We start from the raw sequence: 15,994 nt of genomic DNA, 5'->3' as shown, positions 1-15,994 counted from the left end.
TTAGGATGTTATATCTGACTGCTAAATTTAATATAGCAAAATTGAAAATTAAGATTACTAAAGTAATTCAGTATCTAATAATATATGTAACATTAATATATAGTATAAGATATGATAGATAATAATACTGAAGTGTTATTCAGGTCTGAGAATTTTAGAGGAAATAATATAGTAATAACGATTTCTTTCATGTGTGTATAATTAGAAAGCTAGGATTGGCTTTTCCTTAACATTCAGCTTTATAAACAAGCTTTCAAAAAATTTTTTTCTTGTTTGACAGATTTTATGATAATTAAATAATATTTTAAAAACTTTTTGTTACATAGGAGTGAACTGCTATCTTTTATCAAAAAACTACGGGTAAGTTTGATAAGAAAATTGATCATATTGTTGATGTTATTTTTGGGTAAAATTGAACTGAAATGTTTTTCCAGGAGAACTCAGGGATCAGTTTTCAATTTGTTTTTATAATTTCAAACCATAAAGCTTAGGGGTAATGTGATCTAAATGGAGAATGTTAAATGTATTTTTTCCCTTAATAACAAATACTAAATATTTTCTGACTGAAGAATAATATCCATGAGGAAAAGATACATAAGTGAAGATTTTATTTCATTGTTTGAAAGTTTATTTTTGTTTTTATCTTCCACTCTTGCCTCCATGAAGTAATTTTAAAAAACATTACCTTCCTCCAATCAATACTTAGCAACATAGTTTTGCAAGGAAAAATCTCACATTAGCCATATCCAAAATTGTATCTCTTTATGAATTATAAGTTCCATCATCTGTCAGGCAGTTAAAGCCTTTTCCCTTGTCATTATTTTTGTATTTGTGATTCATTATGGCATTGATCAGAATCTTTTTCATCAGTTGTCTAAATATGTTTTTTTCTATAATGTTATTGTGTAAATTGTTCTAATTCTGCTTTCTTTAATCTATAACAATTAATAAAGGTTTTCCCAGTTTCTCTGAAATTGTCATTGTATTGATGAACTCATCGTTTCTAATGGCACAATAATATTTTATTACATTCATATATCACAATTTGTTTAACCAATTCCCCAAAGGAGAATAGACCCAGGGTTTTCATTTTTGGGGTGCAACAAAAAAACTACCACAAATATTTTTGGGTGTGTGTGTGTATATATATGTAGTTTCTTTCCTTCCTTTTTTATTTTATTGGGGCATAGACCTAATAGTGGTATCGCTGGCAAGCACAATTTGATAACTGATGAGCATAGTTATAAAATGGCTTTCTAGTCACTTTGGGTACTGAGTAGAGAACCCAGTTCCTGAGGTAAGCTAAGACCAAAGAGAACATATGTCTAGATACTAGACCTTTGCCATAAATTGAGAGCCCTAGTTTTAAGGTAGCAAAAAGTGAAACTGTTGTCTCATCCTCTAAAAGAAAACAAGGGGGCAGCTAGGTGGCTCAGTGGATTGAGAGCCAGACCTCAGACACTTCCTAACTGTGTGACTCTTGGCAAGTCACTTAACCCCCATTGTCTAAACCTTACTGCTCTTCTGCCTTAGAACCAATACATAAATATTGATTATAAGCCAGGAAGTAAGGGCTGAAAAAAATAAAGAAAGAAAAGAATACAAACAAGTTATTGTTGAGTATCATATCAGATGAAATAATTTAGGTTAAAGATCTTGTTTTTAATCTTCTTCTAAGGGTAAAATCCTGTTAAAATGTTCAAAACTTCACTGGAAGAGAGAGAAAGAAATATTTAAAATAACTGTAGGGACAGCTGGGTGGTAGCTTAGTAGATTGAGAGCCAGGCCTAGAGATGGGAGGTCCTTGGTTCAAATTTGGTCTCAGATACTTCCTATCTGTGTGACCCTGGGCAAGTCACTTAGCCCCCATTGCCTAGCCCTTACTGTTCTGCTTTGGAACCAATATACAGCATTGATTCTAAGATGGAAAGTAAGGGCTTTAAAATAAATAAAGCAAAGTAAAGTAACTGTAGGTGATTTAAAATATTTGGGGATCTACCTGCCAAGATAAACCTAGGGAGTATATGAACACAATTACATAACACTTTCCTCAAACCATTGAAGAAAAGTGCTTGTGGGTAGCCTGAGTTAATGTAATAAAAATGACAGTTCTACCTAACCAAATTAACTTATTCAGTGCCATACCAAACTACTAAAGAATCATTTGATAGAGCTAGGAAAAATAGTAACAAACTTCATTTGGGAAGAACTAAGGGTCAAGAATATCAAGGGAATGAAAAAATGTTAAAGAAGGTGGCCTAGAAGTTCCAAATTTCAAACTATGTTACAAAGCGGTAATCATGAAAACAATTCATTACTGTTTGAGAAATATAATGGAGCAGTGGACTGAATTAGGACCATAGTGCTCAGAGGTAAATGACTATAATCATCTAGTGTTTAGTAAACCCAAAGATCCAAACTTTGGAGGTAAGGACTTAGCATTTAATAAAATTTGCCAGGAAAACTGGAAAACTGCTTAGCATAAACCAGACACAGACCAATATCACATTTCATATACCAAATTAGTCTTTGTTTTTTAATGTTTTTGTACCAGACAAAATCAATGCAGCCAAAATGAGAAGGAAACAGGAAACTGGGAAAACATTTTTACAGCAAATTTTTCTTATAAGGACATCATTTCTCAAACATGGGGACTGGGCCAAATTTAGTTTTTAAAAAAGCCACTTTCCAGTTGATAAATGGTCAGAGGGTATGAACAGGCAATTTTCAGAAGAAATCTCATGAAGAAATGCTCTAAATTACTGATTGAAGAAATGCAAATTAAAACCAATCTTGAGATACCACTTTTATATCTGTCAAATTGACTAACATAACTAAAGAAAAATGACAAATGTTGGAAAGGGTGTGGAAAAAATTGAGACACTGTGAAGTTGTGAACTAGTCAAACCATTCTGGAGAACCATTTGAAGCTTTACCCAAATGACTATAAAATAGCATACCTTTTGATCCAGTAATACCAGTACTAGGTCTATATCCCAAAGAAATCAAAGAAAATCTATTGATATAAAAATAACGATAGCTTTTTGTGATAGCAAAGAATTGGAAATTGAGAGGGTGCTGTCAGTTAAGGGATGGCTGAACAAGGTTTGTTACATGATTATGATATAATACTATTGGGCTACAAGAAACAATGAGCAGAATGGTTTCTGAAAAACCTGGGAAGACATATAAACTGATGCAAAGTGAAGTGAGCAAAACCAGAAGAACATTGTACACAGTAACAATATTGTATCAGTGGTTACTGTGAATGACTTAGCTACTCTGAACTACAGCAAACCAAGGCAGTTAGGAAGGTCTAAGGATGAAAAATGTTCTGAGAGAACTGATGAACTCTGAATGCAGATTGAAGCATTCTTTTTATTTTATTTTTCTTTTATTGTTTTCTTTTGCATCATGGCTAATATAAAAATATTGACCTCATATATATCAAATCAGATTCCTTACCATTTCAAGTTGTGTGAAGAAGAGAGAGGGAAATAATTTGGTATTCAAAAAAGGTTTTTTTTAACATGCAATTGGTAGTTAATGAAATAAAAATAATTTTTAAAAAATACTTCATTTTAATATGGAAATAGATTTTGAGTGATAATACATGTATAACCCTGTGGAATTGCCTGTCAATTCCAGGATGGGGTAGGGAAGAGGGGAGGGGAAAACAACATGAATCATGTGACCATGGGGGCAAACACTTCTTTAAAAAAAAAAAAAGTAGTTCTAAGGGTAAAAGAGGATTAGAATGTGCAATTTTTGTAATTTCTTTTTTCTCTTTGGTTTCTTTCCTTCTCAGGAACCATTGGTTTTAACTACAATATTATCTCTATTTGTAAAACTTCATAATGTTCGGGTTAGTATTTCATGATTTATCCATTTAAAACTTTGATAAAAATAATTTTACTAATTTGTTGATGTATTTTTAGGAGAACTTTGTGAATGAGATTACAGCTGAACACATTTCAATTTGGCCTTCTTCCATTCCCAAGTAAGTAAGGTTTTTTTATATCTTTTATGTAATTATTAGCATATTCAGTAACTGAAGTCATAATAAAATAAAAATTGGTTGACTAAAATCTGGATCAATTTTAAGATTATCTAAAATAATGATAGTTTAGCAATCTGGGTAGATTTTTACTGTGAGGGACATAGTTTTTTTCTAAAATATGGATAATAATTTAAAAATTAAATTAATACTTAAATCCCCTCTACCAATAAAGATTGCAATCCTGTGTGCTTTTGTAAACCATCTTTATTAGTAGGTATGGACAACTTTCTGGTAATTAGCCTCTCCAAATTTAGCTAGTCTGGCCCTTACATGACAAATATACAGTATATCACTGGGCTTATACTCTTGTTTTTCCATCTTGGTTTTGTTGGTATAGCTTTGGAGAACCCGGGATCACTGCCATACCTTGATGAAGTACTAGAGTTAAATTTCAGTGGAGAAATGTACTGAGGTGTCCTATAAAATGTTTTTCAAATTTAAATGATCATAGTTTAAGGAGTCGGGTAGCTGTGATTATATCTAAAAATTTCTAGCTACTTTGAGGGCATATTGTAATAGAGAATGCACATTTTAGGTAAATAAAGCCTTATTCTTTTGCATTTTATTTGAGATACTGAAACTTGGGCCAGTTAACTATTTAGTACCTTCCATATTCCAGGTACTCTGTTGTGTAGTAAGATACAAAGACAAAAATATTTTCAAGAATCACTTGCAAAACTCTTAATATTATTTTCATTTTAACTTGGTCAAATTAAACAGAAATTTAGGTGAAACATTTTCATTCACTAGATTTATATGTTTTGGTGTTTTGTTTTTTTTTGGTGAGGCTTACTTACTAAGTGCTTTGTAATTGCTTGTTGATTGGTGTATTTTGCCCTCACTTTGAATGTTGGGGGGAAAAACACCTGATAATTTAGTCCATTGTAAGAAGTTTATTTCAAATTTTCATGCAGTTCTGATTGTGATCCTAGGTTGTTTCTTTTGCATTTTTTCTGATAACTGACATTCAAGTTGATAATTATATATTACTCTTAAGTTTTTTCCTGTGTATATTTCATGAATGCTTATTAGTTATTTGGAATAGATTTATTTCAAAAGTGATGTTATATGTTAGGTGTCCTATTCTTACAGCCTTCAATCAGTGGACTTTGAAGCTGTGGCTGTTACTGTGAAAGAGCTGGTTCGTTATGCACTTACTATAAACTCAAGCAATCATTCCTGGTTAATTATTCAGGCAGATATTTATTTTGGTAAGTGGTATTTACTTGTTATAGATGTTTTTTTGTTTTTTAGTTATTAAAATATTTTTTGTATAGCTTAAGAAATCTAAGTTCCATGTGTTTTATATAATTCTGACTCTCCCCCCCCCCCCAAAAAAATGGAGAGTTTCAGACTTAGTGATTTGCATAATTTTTTCCATGTGGAACTTTTTGGTTCAAATGATTCTAATTTCATATTGACAGTTATCCCCTTATTTCTTTAAAAGTTGGATCCAGGGGGCAGCTGGGTAGCTCAGTGAATTGAGAGCTAGTCCTAGAGACGAGAGGTTCCAAGTTCAAAAATGGCCTCAAACACTTCCTAACTGTTACCCTGGGCAAGTAACTTAACCCCAGGCCTTTACCTAGCCTTTACCACTCTTCTGCTTTAGAACCAATACATAGTATTGATTCTAAAGTGGAAGGTAAGGGTTTAAATAAAAAATGGATCCAGACCTTTTGAAAGAATAAAACTTAAATGTCTCAGTTAATGAATTCCAAATCCTAACTGGACATTAACTGGACTAAATTCAATGTTATAATTGACTATGTCCTTGGGAGTTATTAGGACTCTGAATTACTCTTTTCTTAATTTTTCTCTTGGCTAGGAAATACCTAGTGTTTCCATTACTGTACAGACCTAATAAGATTTTTCATCTTAATTATCTTTGAACCATACTTTACTATTCTCCCTCTTGTATTTTTCAGGACCCCAATACATATTCAAAACAAATATGTTAAATTTCCCAAGTTTCTCTGAGTGGATTTTTATTCCTACTTGGGACTTAAAATAAACATGAAATCCCTGATAATTATTTGCTTGATAAGAAATGTGAACTGGAACTTTTACAGATCCATTTTTTTCCCAATTAGTAGACAACTGTCAATTGACTACCCTTTACATAAATATCATAACATTTTCCAGTTACATTGTATCTAATTTTGTGCTATGTAGACTTTGAGATTATTATAATTCTTTTTATGTTTCCCACTTTAGCCACAAACCAGTATTCAGCAGCTCTTCATTATTACCTTCAAGCTGGAGCTGTGTGTTCTGATTTCTTTAATAAGGCTGTGCCACCAGATGTTTATACAGACCAGGTGAGTAGTTCATTATTATCATATTAATTGATGTCTAAATGGCACTTAAAAAATAGAAGGTGTTAAAAGCTTATAAAAAAATTAGTGACTTGTAGTGAAGATAATTCTTGAGTTGGGGAGTAAGGAAGTAAGCATTTATATACAATATTTATATACTATGTGCCAGGCATATTATATCTTATTCATTCCTCACAGTACTCCTGGGAGGCAGGTGCTATTGTTAACTCCATTTGATAGTTAAGGAAACTAGAGCAAATGGAAATGAAGTGACTTGCTCAGGGTCACATAGCTAGTAAAGTTCTTGAAGCTGAACTTGAACTCAGGTCTGACTCTAGTCCCAGTACTTTATCTATGCTGTGTCCAGCTGCCTCTCCTCCAGTAGTTACCCGAATAAGAATCCCTTTAGCAGTGTTCTTAACAGATGCTCACTCAGGCATTTGTTCAAGTCCTCTGTGTTAAATTTAAAATTATATCTCTAATTAAAATATTATATTTTATGGGGTTTATTAAGAATTATTCAAAATCAAGGATTAAAGAATAACCATGTGCCCATGGCTGATTAGCCAATTAAAAATCCCCATGCTTAGCTTACTTGCTACACTTGCTACATCATTGCAATGGCAGAGAAGAGAGCGTGGGAGGCATTACTGCCAGTTAAATACTAATTGTGATCTCGCCCAGGTGGAGATTCAGGTGAGATTATAGGGAATTCTGGGAAATACCAAGGACTTCTGGGGACTGAAGTTTTTACATTTTTACATAAGGGAGAACTGTTTCTTGCAGACAACCCATTTTAATTGGAGTAGCTTGCCACCCTTGAAGATCAAACAAAACCTCAGTAAATATATCTGTCTGTTCTTTTTGAATCCACATCTTGACTTCATTGTGAGCATCTATATGCCTTTCGTTATCTCCTTATCTTGGGCATCAAGTCATTACTATCTATCTTGTCCTCTTTCCTGTCAAAAGATCATCTTAGTAGATCACAGAAGCAGTGTTGCTCTGTCTCTCTTGTGTTTTCCCATAAGATTATCCCCTCACCTATTTAATGGTATTTTCTCACCCACCTGGGAGTCTCTTTTTTTTCTTATCCTGAGCTTTCTTCAACATCATAAACTTACTCAAATCTTTAGTACTTCTAACACTATTCTTACACATCCTATTCACACTTCTGAATTCATGCTTCCTGGCTTTCATACATGTTTTTGATTTAATGTAAGTTGGTAAGTTCATAATGTAGCCATGTTGATCTTGGACAACTCCTCTTTTCTTCCCTGTGACATTGTTTTTCTTTGTATCCTAGTCTGACTGCCTTCATAGAATCTTTGGTCATAGGATCATATCTGGACCCTATGAGATTTATTCTCCCTTCATCTAGGCTATAGATGAAGTTTGTTGGCTTGCCTTCCTTTCCTTCTTTATCACAATAATAGGATGGAAGGGTCCCTTCTCGCAATCCTCAGATTCTCTTTGTATCTTAGCAATCAGTGCCTCCTTGTTAAGAATCATCTAGACTAGAATTCCTCCATTGTTCTTCCAACTTTTGAAAGATGAAATTAAGCCTGGTTATTAAGAAAGTATTATTGTTGCTTTGCCTTTTGGAAAAAGAGCTCCAGTAAGTATTAAGAGAATTAAAAACTTTTTATCTCTTCCACTCTTTCCTTTCCTCATTCCCCTTCATATCTCCATTTTAGCACACCTTTAAACCATACTTGTGATTTTTTTTCTAAACTTCTTATCCTCTTTCTGTCCAAGTGATCTAGTATATTATAACGATATGATTAACCTTTCTGTTTTCTTTCCATTTGCCTTAGAATCAATAGGAAGTATTGGTTCCAAGGCAGAAGAGCAGTAAGGGCTAGGCAATGGGGGTTAAGTGACTTGCCCAGGGTCACACAGGTAGGAAGTGTCTGAGGCCAGATTTGAATCTAGGCACTACTGTCTCTAGACCTGGTGCTCAATCCATCAAGCCACCTACTTGCTCCTATGACTCTTGACTTTTATGCTACTTATTTTCCCTTGGTACCCTGCTCATAAATTTCTTCTTTTTCTTTTTCATAATAATAATAATAATAATTTCCCCTTGGTACCCTGTTCCCTGTTGGTTCTAAGACAGAAGAGCAGTAAGGGCTAGGCAGTTGGGGTTACCCAGGGTCACACATCTAGGAAGTGTCTTGAGGCCAAATTGAACCCAGAACCTCATGTGTCTAAGCCTGGCTCTTGATCCACTGAGCCACCCAGCTGCCCCTTTGTATATCTTCTTAATATATAGGGCTACTCTTCTTCCTACCCTAAGCTTTTGAATAAAATTATACAGTTCCTTAGGGTTATTCCAGGTACAGGTCTCAGTGGCATGTCAAAATATAGACATACTTTATCCATTTTGTTTCCTCACTAGTTTTTCTTTTTATAAAATTATTGCTTGAAAGTAATCATAGGGGGCAGCTAGGTGGCTCAGTGGATCCAACTGGAGAAGGGAGATCCTGGGTTGAAATCTTGCCCCTGATACTTCCTAGTCCTTTAACTCACATTTCCTAGCCCTTACCACTCGTCTGCCTTGGAACAAATACACAGTATTGATGGTCAGATAGAAGGTAAGGGTTTTTTTTTTTTTAAGTAATCATAATTACTTTTCTCTGTAGGTCATAAAAAGGATGATAAAATGTTGTTCCTCTCTGAATTGCCATACACAGGTCAGTATGCTAATATTAGAATAGTACATGTTTATTGCATGTTAAAATAAAAGATATGCTATTGTGGGAGTATGTTTTATCTTTATCCGAATTATAGGTAATTTAAAGTGTTACTTTTTTGTGATTATATTTTGATGTTCTTAAATGTTTTTAGGACTTTGTAGGATTTCAACAAGAATAAAAAATTTTATATATTAGAAAAAAGATTAACTTCCAAAAAACATTAGATTCTTATTCAGAGAAGAAATTAGTATGTAAAATTAGAGCTGAAATGATAGATTGGATTAGATTTGTTTGTTAATCAAACAGCTATTTAATTTATCATTGAGAGTCTTAACTAAACCTTTGCCCTTTGAAATCCTTTCCATTCTTCAAGGCCCAGCTCTTCTGTGAAACCTGTATTAGTTACCTCCCAGCCAAAAGTAGGCTTGTCCTTTGAATTTCTCCTGATTCTTTTCAGTCTGCTTTTGTGAACTTATCACATTTTAATTTGCATTATGAATTCTATTCCCTTCTTATTTCCTTTGCTGGATTTTAGGCTCTTTACTAGAATGAGCAGTTGTTAATTTATCTTTGTAACCCCACCACCTGACATACTCATATGTTTTCTGAGTATTCATAAATAGGATTGATCTTGCTTAATTTATGACTTTAGTTGGAGCTTATGATATTTGCTCTTTTCCTAAGTAATACTTAATTACATTAAGACTCTTGTTAGGCTTTTATGGCACCTTAGTGTTCTGAAATGTTTCACAAAGATAGGCAGAATACTAAAACTTGACTTTATAATAATGACGATAACCATATGTGTATAAAATATAAAATTGATATAGTACTTTAAGAAGTTTGCAAACAATTTTACAACTGTTATCACATTATATCTTCACAACAACAGTGGGAAGTGGATGCTATTATTATGCCTTGTAAGAGAGATAGACAGGGTAAGTGACTTATCAACAGTCATTATAGCCTTAGCATTGTGAATTCATGATTTCCTGGCACTATCCATTGAACCACATGTGTGTCTAGATCTTTAGGGGCAAAAAATTTTTTTTGAATAATATTTTGCTGTTTTAGGATAAATTAGTTGGATAGAGTTTAGCCAGAGATTTCTTTTATAATTGAAGAGATTTTTAGGCCACATACCTAAGGGAAGTCTGTCTATCTGTCCATCTGAGAATCAGTACTATATATTGGTGACATTGTGGTTATCTAATTCAATTGAAATAGTTTTCAAGACTTGCTCAAATTAAGTATTCTTGGAAGAATATAAAATCATTATACATGCCTTAGAAATTTAGAAATGAGATGATAAATTGTTGATTTGGAATAAAAAAAATTTTTAAAGAATTTTATCACTTTGCAGGTAGCAATTTTATGTCAGTTCCTCAGAGAAGTTGACTATAAAACAGCATTTAAGTCACTCCAGGAACAAAATAGGTGGGTATCATTTTAAAAATAAAATGAAGCTGAATTTTGTTTGTCTAATAATCAAAGTAACTTAAATTCTTTTTTTTTCTTTTAGTTATGATGCTATGGACTCCTACTATGATTACATATGGGATGTTACCATTTTGGAATACTTAACATGTATCTTTTTATCATAAACTTAATGAAGTAGTTTATTTTTGTGAAGAAAGAAGAAGCATTTAAAGCCACTGCATGCTTGCCAAACAAAAACTTATGAAGTAAAATTTGGAATTTATTTCTTTTAAACATTTGTTTTTTTGAGTTCCAAATTTTCTCCTTTACCCATTGAGAAGGCAAGCAATATGATATCCATTATACATGTGAAGCCATGCAAAATATGTTTCAGAATTTCTTAATATATTTTCTCTCTGGACTTGATTTTATAATGTTCAAGACTCATTATTCTTAACTAATCTATTTAGATCTACATCATAAGAGAGGAGAAACAGATAAAAGACAAATTGTGGTAAGCTAGTTTCTTCTTTGGTGAGTGGTATACTTTTCTGCCCAGAGTATTGAAATCAGGTATATATGGTGTTGTTTTATCTGACAAGAATCAATAGAATTTGATTTTTTAACATTTCTTATAACAAAAACACATTTTTTTCTTAAATGAATCATTTTCTTACAAGTAAAGCTTTTATACAAAATTTAATTATTTCTGAGCATGTTGACATTCTTACTATAAATGAAGCCAGAGTAATAACAATAATTGACATAATATAGCATTTTATTCTTTGTAAATTACTTTTCATTTGTTTTATTTGAAAGTTCAAAACACCTCTGTGAAATTGGTGTGTTCTCACCATAGAAAGAAATCAGGGTTCAAGTTGTTACTTAACCATGGTCACAGAACTAGCAATAAATATTAAAGGCAAGCCTTACGGAGCTTTTTAATAGGGAATATATATAGTGTGTATATATATATATGTATGTATATATATAATATAACTAAAGTAGCTAAATATAAGTAATTTGAGAGAGGGAGGGAGATCAGGAAAAACCTCATGTAGGAGTTTGAGTTGTACCATAAAGGAGAGAGGACTCTGAGAGGAAGGTGAGATGGAGTGACTTTCAGGCATGGGAGTGTGGCATAGGGCCAGGAGATGGGAGTCTAACAAAGAGATCGATTTGGTGGGATTTCAGACTAGAAGAAAGTAATGTTTCAGTGAGGTTGAATAGACAGTTTAGGGCAATGTAATATAAAGCTTTATAATAGCTAAGCAGAGAAGTTTGTTTTATCCTAGAGGTATTAAGGTAATAAGCCATTGGAGTTGATTCAGTAAGAGAGTTCTGTGGTCTTAAGAAAGTACTACTTTGCCAGCAGTGCAATAGGATAGATAGAATGGAGCGGTGATAGACTTGAAGCAGAAAGACTAGTTAGGAGGCTTTTAGAATAATACAGATGATACTTGATGAGTCCAAAATAAAATGATAACTTTGTGAGTGGAGAGATGAGATGAATATATGGATTATAATATATGGATTTTGTGTGTCTGTGTATTTTTAACCCTTACCTTCTGTCTTAGAATGGTTTCTAAATATTGGTTCCAAGGCAGAAGAGTGATAAGGGCTAGACAATTGGGGTTAAATGACCTGCCTAGGTCACATAGCCAAGAATTGTTTAAGGTCTGGTTTGAACCCAGAACCTAAGTCTCTAAGCAACCTGATTTTTAAAAGTTGTCAGTTCCACAAGGTGGGACATGCAGTGACTCATCACCATTTCTTAGAAAAGTTTAATGCAAAAGTTGTCATAGTGAGATAGATAACAGCCCAATTCTAATTACCCCTCTGTAACTCGAAATGTCTTAGTTGATAGGGCTGGATCTAGAAGCAGGAAAACCTGAGGTTACATCCAGGCTCAATAGGAATAAGAGAGAGTGACAAACCCAAGGTGCTTCATCAGTACCCCAGAGATAAGGTGAATCAAAAGTCCTTTGCATAAATAAACCAGTCTCTCCTTATTTTTGTGATAGTTTATTAGATTTAATCTATAACTTGATAATAAGTTGAGAGTCAGCAAAATTTTCAAAATCCTTTGCTATCAGGTAATTAGCAACTGTAAAGATTAAAATTTCTAAATCAACACAGCAACACTATTCTTTCCATCTTCTGTTTCTGGCATTTCTGTGTAAAAGAAAAAACAAGTATATATGGCTAAGGTAAAGTAACACAAATTCCTGTCATTTTTCTCTCCTTCAGACATTCATTTCATTCCTCAACATATTCACATCCCATAAGTTTCCCCTTTACCATACCCATAAAGATGTTCAGACCTTTGACCATCACCAACAAATGTCCCACCTCCCATGTTTGGGAGTTCTGAAATTCCATTTTCCAGTCATAACCTTTTGGCTTTTGACATCTCCCTCCACCTGTTAGATTTAAAATAGTTTTGAGTGTTAAATAGTTGTAGATAAGAGAGTGGGAGCCATAAACTGTGATAATTAAAATGTTTGGGAGCAAGGGAAATATATATATAAATTATGACCGCTGAAATATGTTTTCTACTGTGTCTTGGTTTTATATAAGATGATCGCCAGGGAATATATTCCCAATTTATGAATATGCCCAAGCCAACTGGGTTTTATAGAGAAATTTAATTTATAATACACTGATTAATCAATAGAAAAAGAGAGAAAGTAAGAAAGGAATAAGAATGAATAAATCAGTCAGTTGGTTTTATCACTCACCCAAGATCTCTCTAGGTAAGGCTTCTCATGCCAACCTCAGGCTCCACCTTCAAGAGAGCCTCCTTTCAAGAAATGTTTCCAGAGAATTCTCCTCCTTCAGAGCCAACCTTCTCTCCTGGTCCTCCAACAGAGAGCAACCTCCTCAGTCCTCCTTCAGAGCCACCTCGCTCAGAGCAAAACCTCCTCCTTCTCTCCTCAGCTCCTGCTATCTTTAAGGAAACCATCTAAGTCCCCTCCCCTCAGTTCTCACATCTACCAATCACTGTCGATGTCTCCCCTGTGCCAATGGTGGCTCTAGCTTAACCCAGGACCTCCCAGAGGTCTGTTTCCTTTGCACATGTCTGTTGTAGGTCATATTCTCAAATAATTAAATCTTGATCTATGCTACAGCCCTTCCTAAATCCTGTTAGACTGAGTAGGGTGGAGATTGTAAGTTCCAAGACCTGGTTCTGTCATTCCAAGTATCTCTATTGTATCAATTCTAAAATCAATCATGACTCAAAGAACTTATTGTTCTATGCTTAAGCATAGGTCAGAGCCCTTTCCATTGTTTAGCAAAAGATTTCTGTCCTAAAGTAGTCTTAAGTAGGGAGAAGGACCCTCCCATGCCAAGGGTTTTCACATTCCAATAGAGTTCTTACTATCAGTAGGAAATTTTTCAAGTATGAAATTTCCCAATGGTGAAATTTCCAACATTCATAAGTCTAAGAAATTTTAAGGTTTGCACACCTTTCTTTATTAAACCCTCTTTAACACTGTAACTCCCAATTTTTTGACCCTGCCCCTCCACCCCAGTTCTCTTTGGCCATCTTTCTGCACTGGCAGCACTGTCTTCCTTTCCTCATATGAGCCTTTCAATTCTTTTTATATCTTATATTTCTCCCCCCCCCACCTGCCCCAATCCATGCTCTTTTGTCCAGTGACATACTGGCTGCCTTGCCCTTCCAGACAAGACACTCAGCCTTTGTTCCAGGCATTTTTCTATACCTGGAAAGCTCACTCTTCTCAGATTGTGAGCTCCTTGAGGACAGGGACTGTCTTTAGCCTTTTTTGTATACCCAAGGACTTAGCACAGTGCACAGAGTATGGGCCAAATAAATGTTTACTGATTTAAGGCTTTAGGACAGATTTTTTGTTTTGTTTATGGACTGATGTTTGTTTTGTGTAAAAGTCTCAACCCAAACTAAAACCATGTGAATAGACTATGCTATAGAATATTGGCTTACTGCATTTTAGGATTTTTAAATGGCTAATAGAAAATTACATTGTTAAAATAGAAAAGTACCTTGTTAAGGTATATTCTCAGCTTGAGAACAGGAATTATGTGAAGCTAAATATACTCTTGAGGGATAGAGGATAAAAGGGGAGGAGGTGGGATAGAAACCAAAGTCCATTATTTTATACAGATTAAGCTGAAAGTTGTTTTAATATTCAATTATATTTTATGTCTCGTTAGATACAAATTAATTTTTTGCTATGTGAATTTACAACATAGCATTATTAGATATATAGTAAATTTTATACCTGTCTTGTTTTGAAAGATAAAAGCCATTGGACAGACGGAACTGAATATGAGTAATCCTGAAGAAGTATTACAACTGGCAGCCCAGAGAAGAAAGAAGAAATTTCTCCAAGCAATGGCAAAACTTTACTTTTAAAGTAAAGAAAGACATTTCCCATTCAAAAAGTATGATTAACTTTATTTTTTTAAACAAAGTTTAAAATAAACAGTATTAAAATATTACATTTATACAATATATGTACAAATAAGTGGTGGTGTTTTCCGCAAGCAATGCACTGAAACATTTTAGGGAAAATTAACTTAGTGCAGTTTCTTCAAAAGAAGAAAAGATTTCACAGGTCAAGTAGCAGAAATAATATAGTGTAATTTTTTTTTCTGATGAAGTCCAGTTGCTTAGCTGCTGAGCTAAGATATTTACATAGAAGCTTTTCTTTTTACACCAAGTTCTTGAGTGCTCCCGCTTTGAGTTCTTACATTATTTTTCCGGTAAGTTTTCTAGAAGCCACTAGTATATACATCTTTATTCTGCTTTAGTCTTTTCTACTTTAAATCATCTCATATTGTCCTTTTTCATAATGTACTTTTTGAGGGGAACCCTAAATTTTCTGAACATAAATGACTTTAGTCTCTACAGTTTTTAAAAAGTACCTTAAAAGGGGATATTTTCTTTGATATAAAGCTATTTTTTCATATAAAAGTTTTCCCTACTAAAATCATTGTGATAATATACAAAGGTTTTATATTAAAACAACCTGTATATTAAACAAAGCTCTGATTAAGATGTGCACAGCTATTTACTGAATCTGGAGTTTAGAAAAGCCAACCTTTTTCTTGTTTTATCTTCTTTGTTCTTACCCAAAGATTTTACTCATCTTTCTGAAATTCACAAAAGTTCATGTATTAGCAGAATGCTATGACAGCTGTAATGAAAATGTCATCATCTTATTCTATAACTTAAACCTCTGTAAACAGTCAAGAATTTTTTCAAGAATTAACTGAATAGCACCAATCAAATGAGTTCTTGAACTTCCAGAGTACAATTTAAAGTGGCACTCATCTAGTCCAAAACATCTCAAACAGTAACATTCCTAATTTATCAGAATGAACTTTGTTGCACGAGCCCCAAAAATGTAGCTAAGGTAAAAATTAGACTACATAGTTCCTGGATCTGTTCTCACCCTGGGAATGAAATACTAATATTTGTAAACTAGTTCAGCTGTTTTTTTTTTTTGTTTTTT

At 33.6% G+C, this 15,994-nt stretch overlaps 1 protein-coding gene across 6 annotated transcripts in view; it reads left to right on the top strand.

The window, feature by feature from the left end:
- INTS8 (integrator complex subunit 8) overlaps positions 1–14,991 on the top strand; it is a 54,690-nt gene extending 39,699 nt beyond the window's left edge. For 3 of the 6 annotated variants that reach the window (XM_016431823.2, XM_001368819.4, XM_016431825.2), the window contains 10 exons: positions 327–360; positions 3,809–3,865; positions 3,939–4,000; positions 5,153–5,271; positions 6,275–6,378; positions 9,021–9,071; positions 10,438–10,511; positions 10,597–10,661; positions 10,964–11,007; positions 14,776–14,991. In XM_016431823.2, the coding sequence (XP_016287309.1) occupies positions 327–360; positions 3,809–3,865; positions 3,939–4,000; positions 5,153–5,271; positions 6,275–6,378; positions 9,021–9,071; positions 10,438–10,511; positions 10,597–10,661; positions 10,964–11,007; positions 14,776–14,892 (727 nt within the window). In that variant the 3' untranslated portion in view covers positions 14,893–14,991. Of the gene's footprint in view, positions 1–326; positions 361–3,808; positions 3,866–3,938; positions 4,001–5,152; positions 5,272–6,274; positions 6,379–9,020; positions 9,072–10,437; positions 10,512–10,596; positions 10,662–10,963; positions 11,008–12,353; positions 12,463–14,775 lie in introns of all 6 variants that reach the window. The other 3 variants (XM_056823305.1, XM_016431824.2, XM_056823304.1) reach the window with 2 other exon arrangements.
- Positions 14,992–15,994: the final 1,003 nt, after the last annotated feature.

Source organism: Monodelphis domestica, chromosome 3 (assembly GCF_027887165.1).
Source record: "Monodelphis domestica isolate mMonDom1 chromosome 3, mMonDom1.pri, whole genome shotgun sequence".
Classification (NCBI taxonomy): Eukaryota; Metazoa; Chordata; class Mammalia; order Didelphimorphia; family Didelphidae; genus Monodelphis; species Monodelphis domestica.
This window is presented reverse-complemented; position numbering and strand designations above follow the sequence as displayed.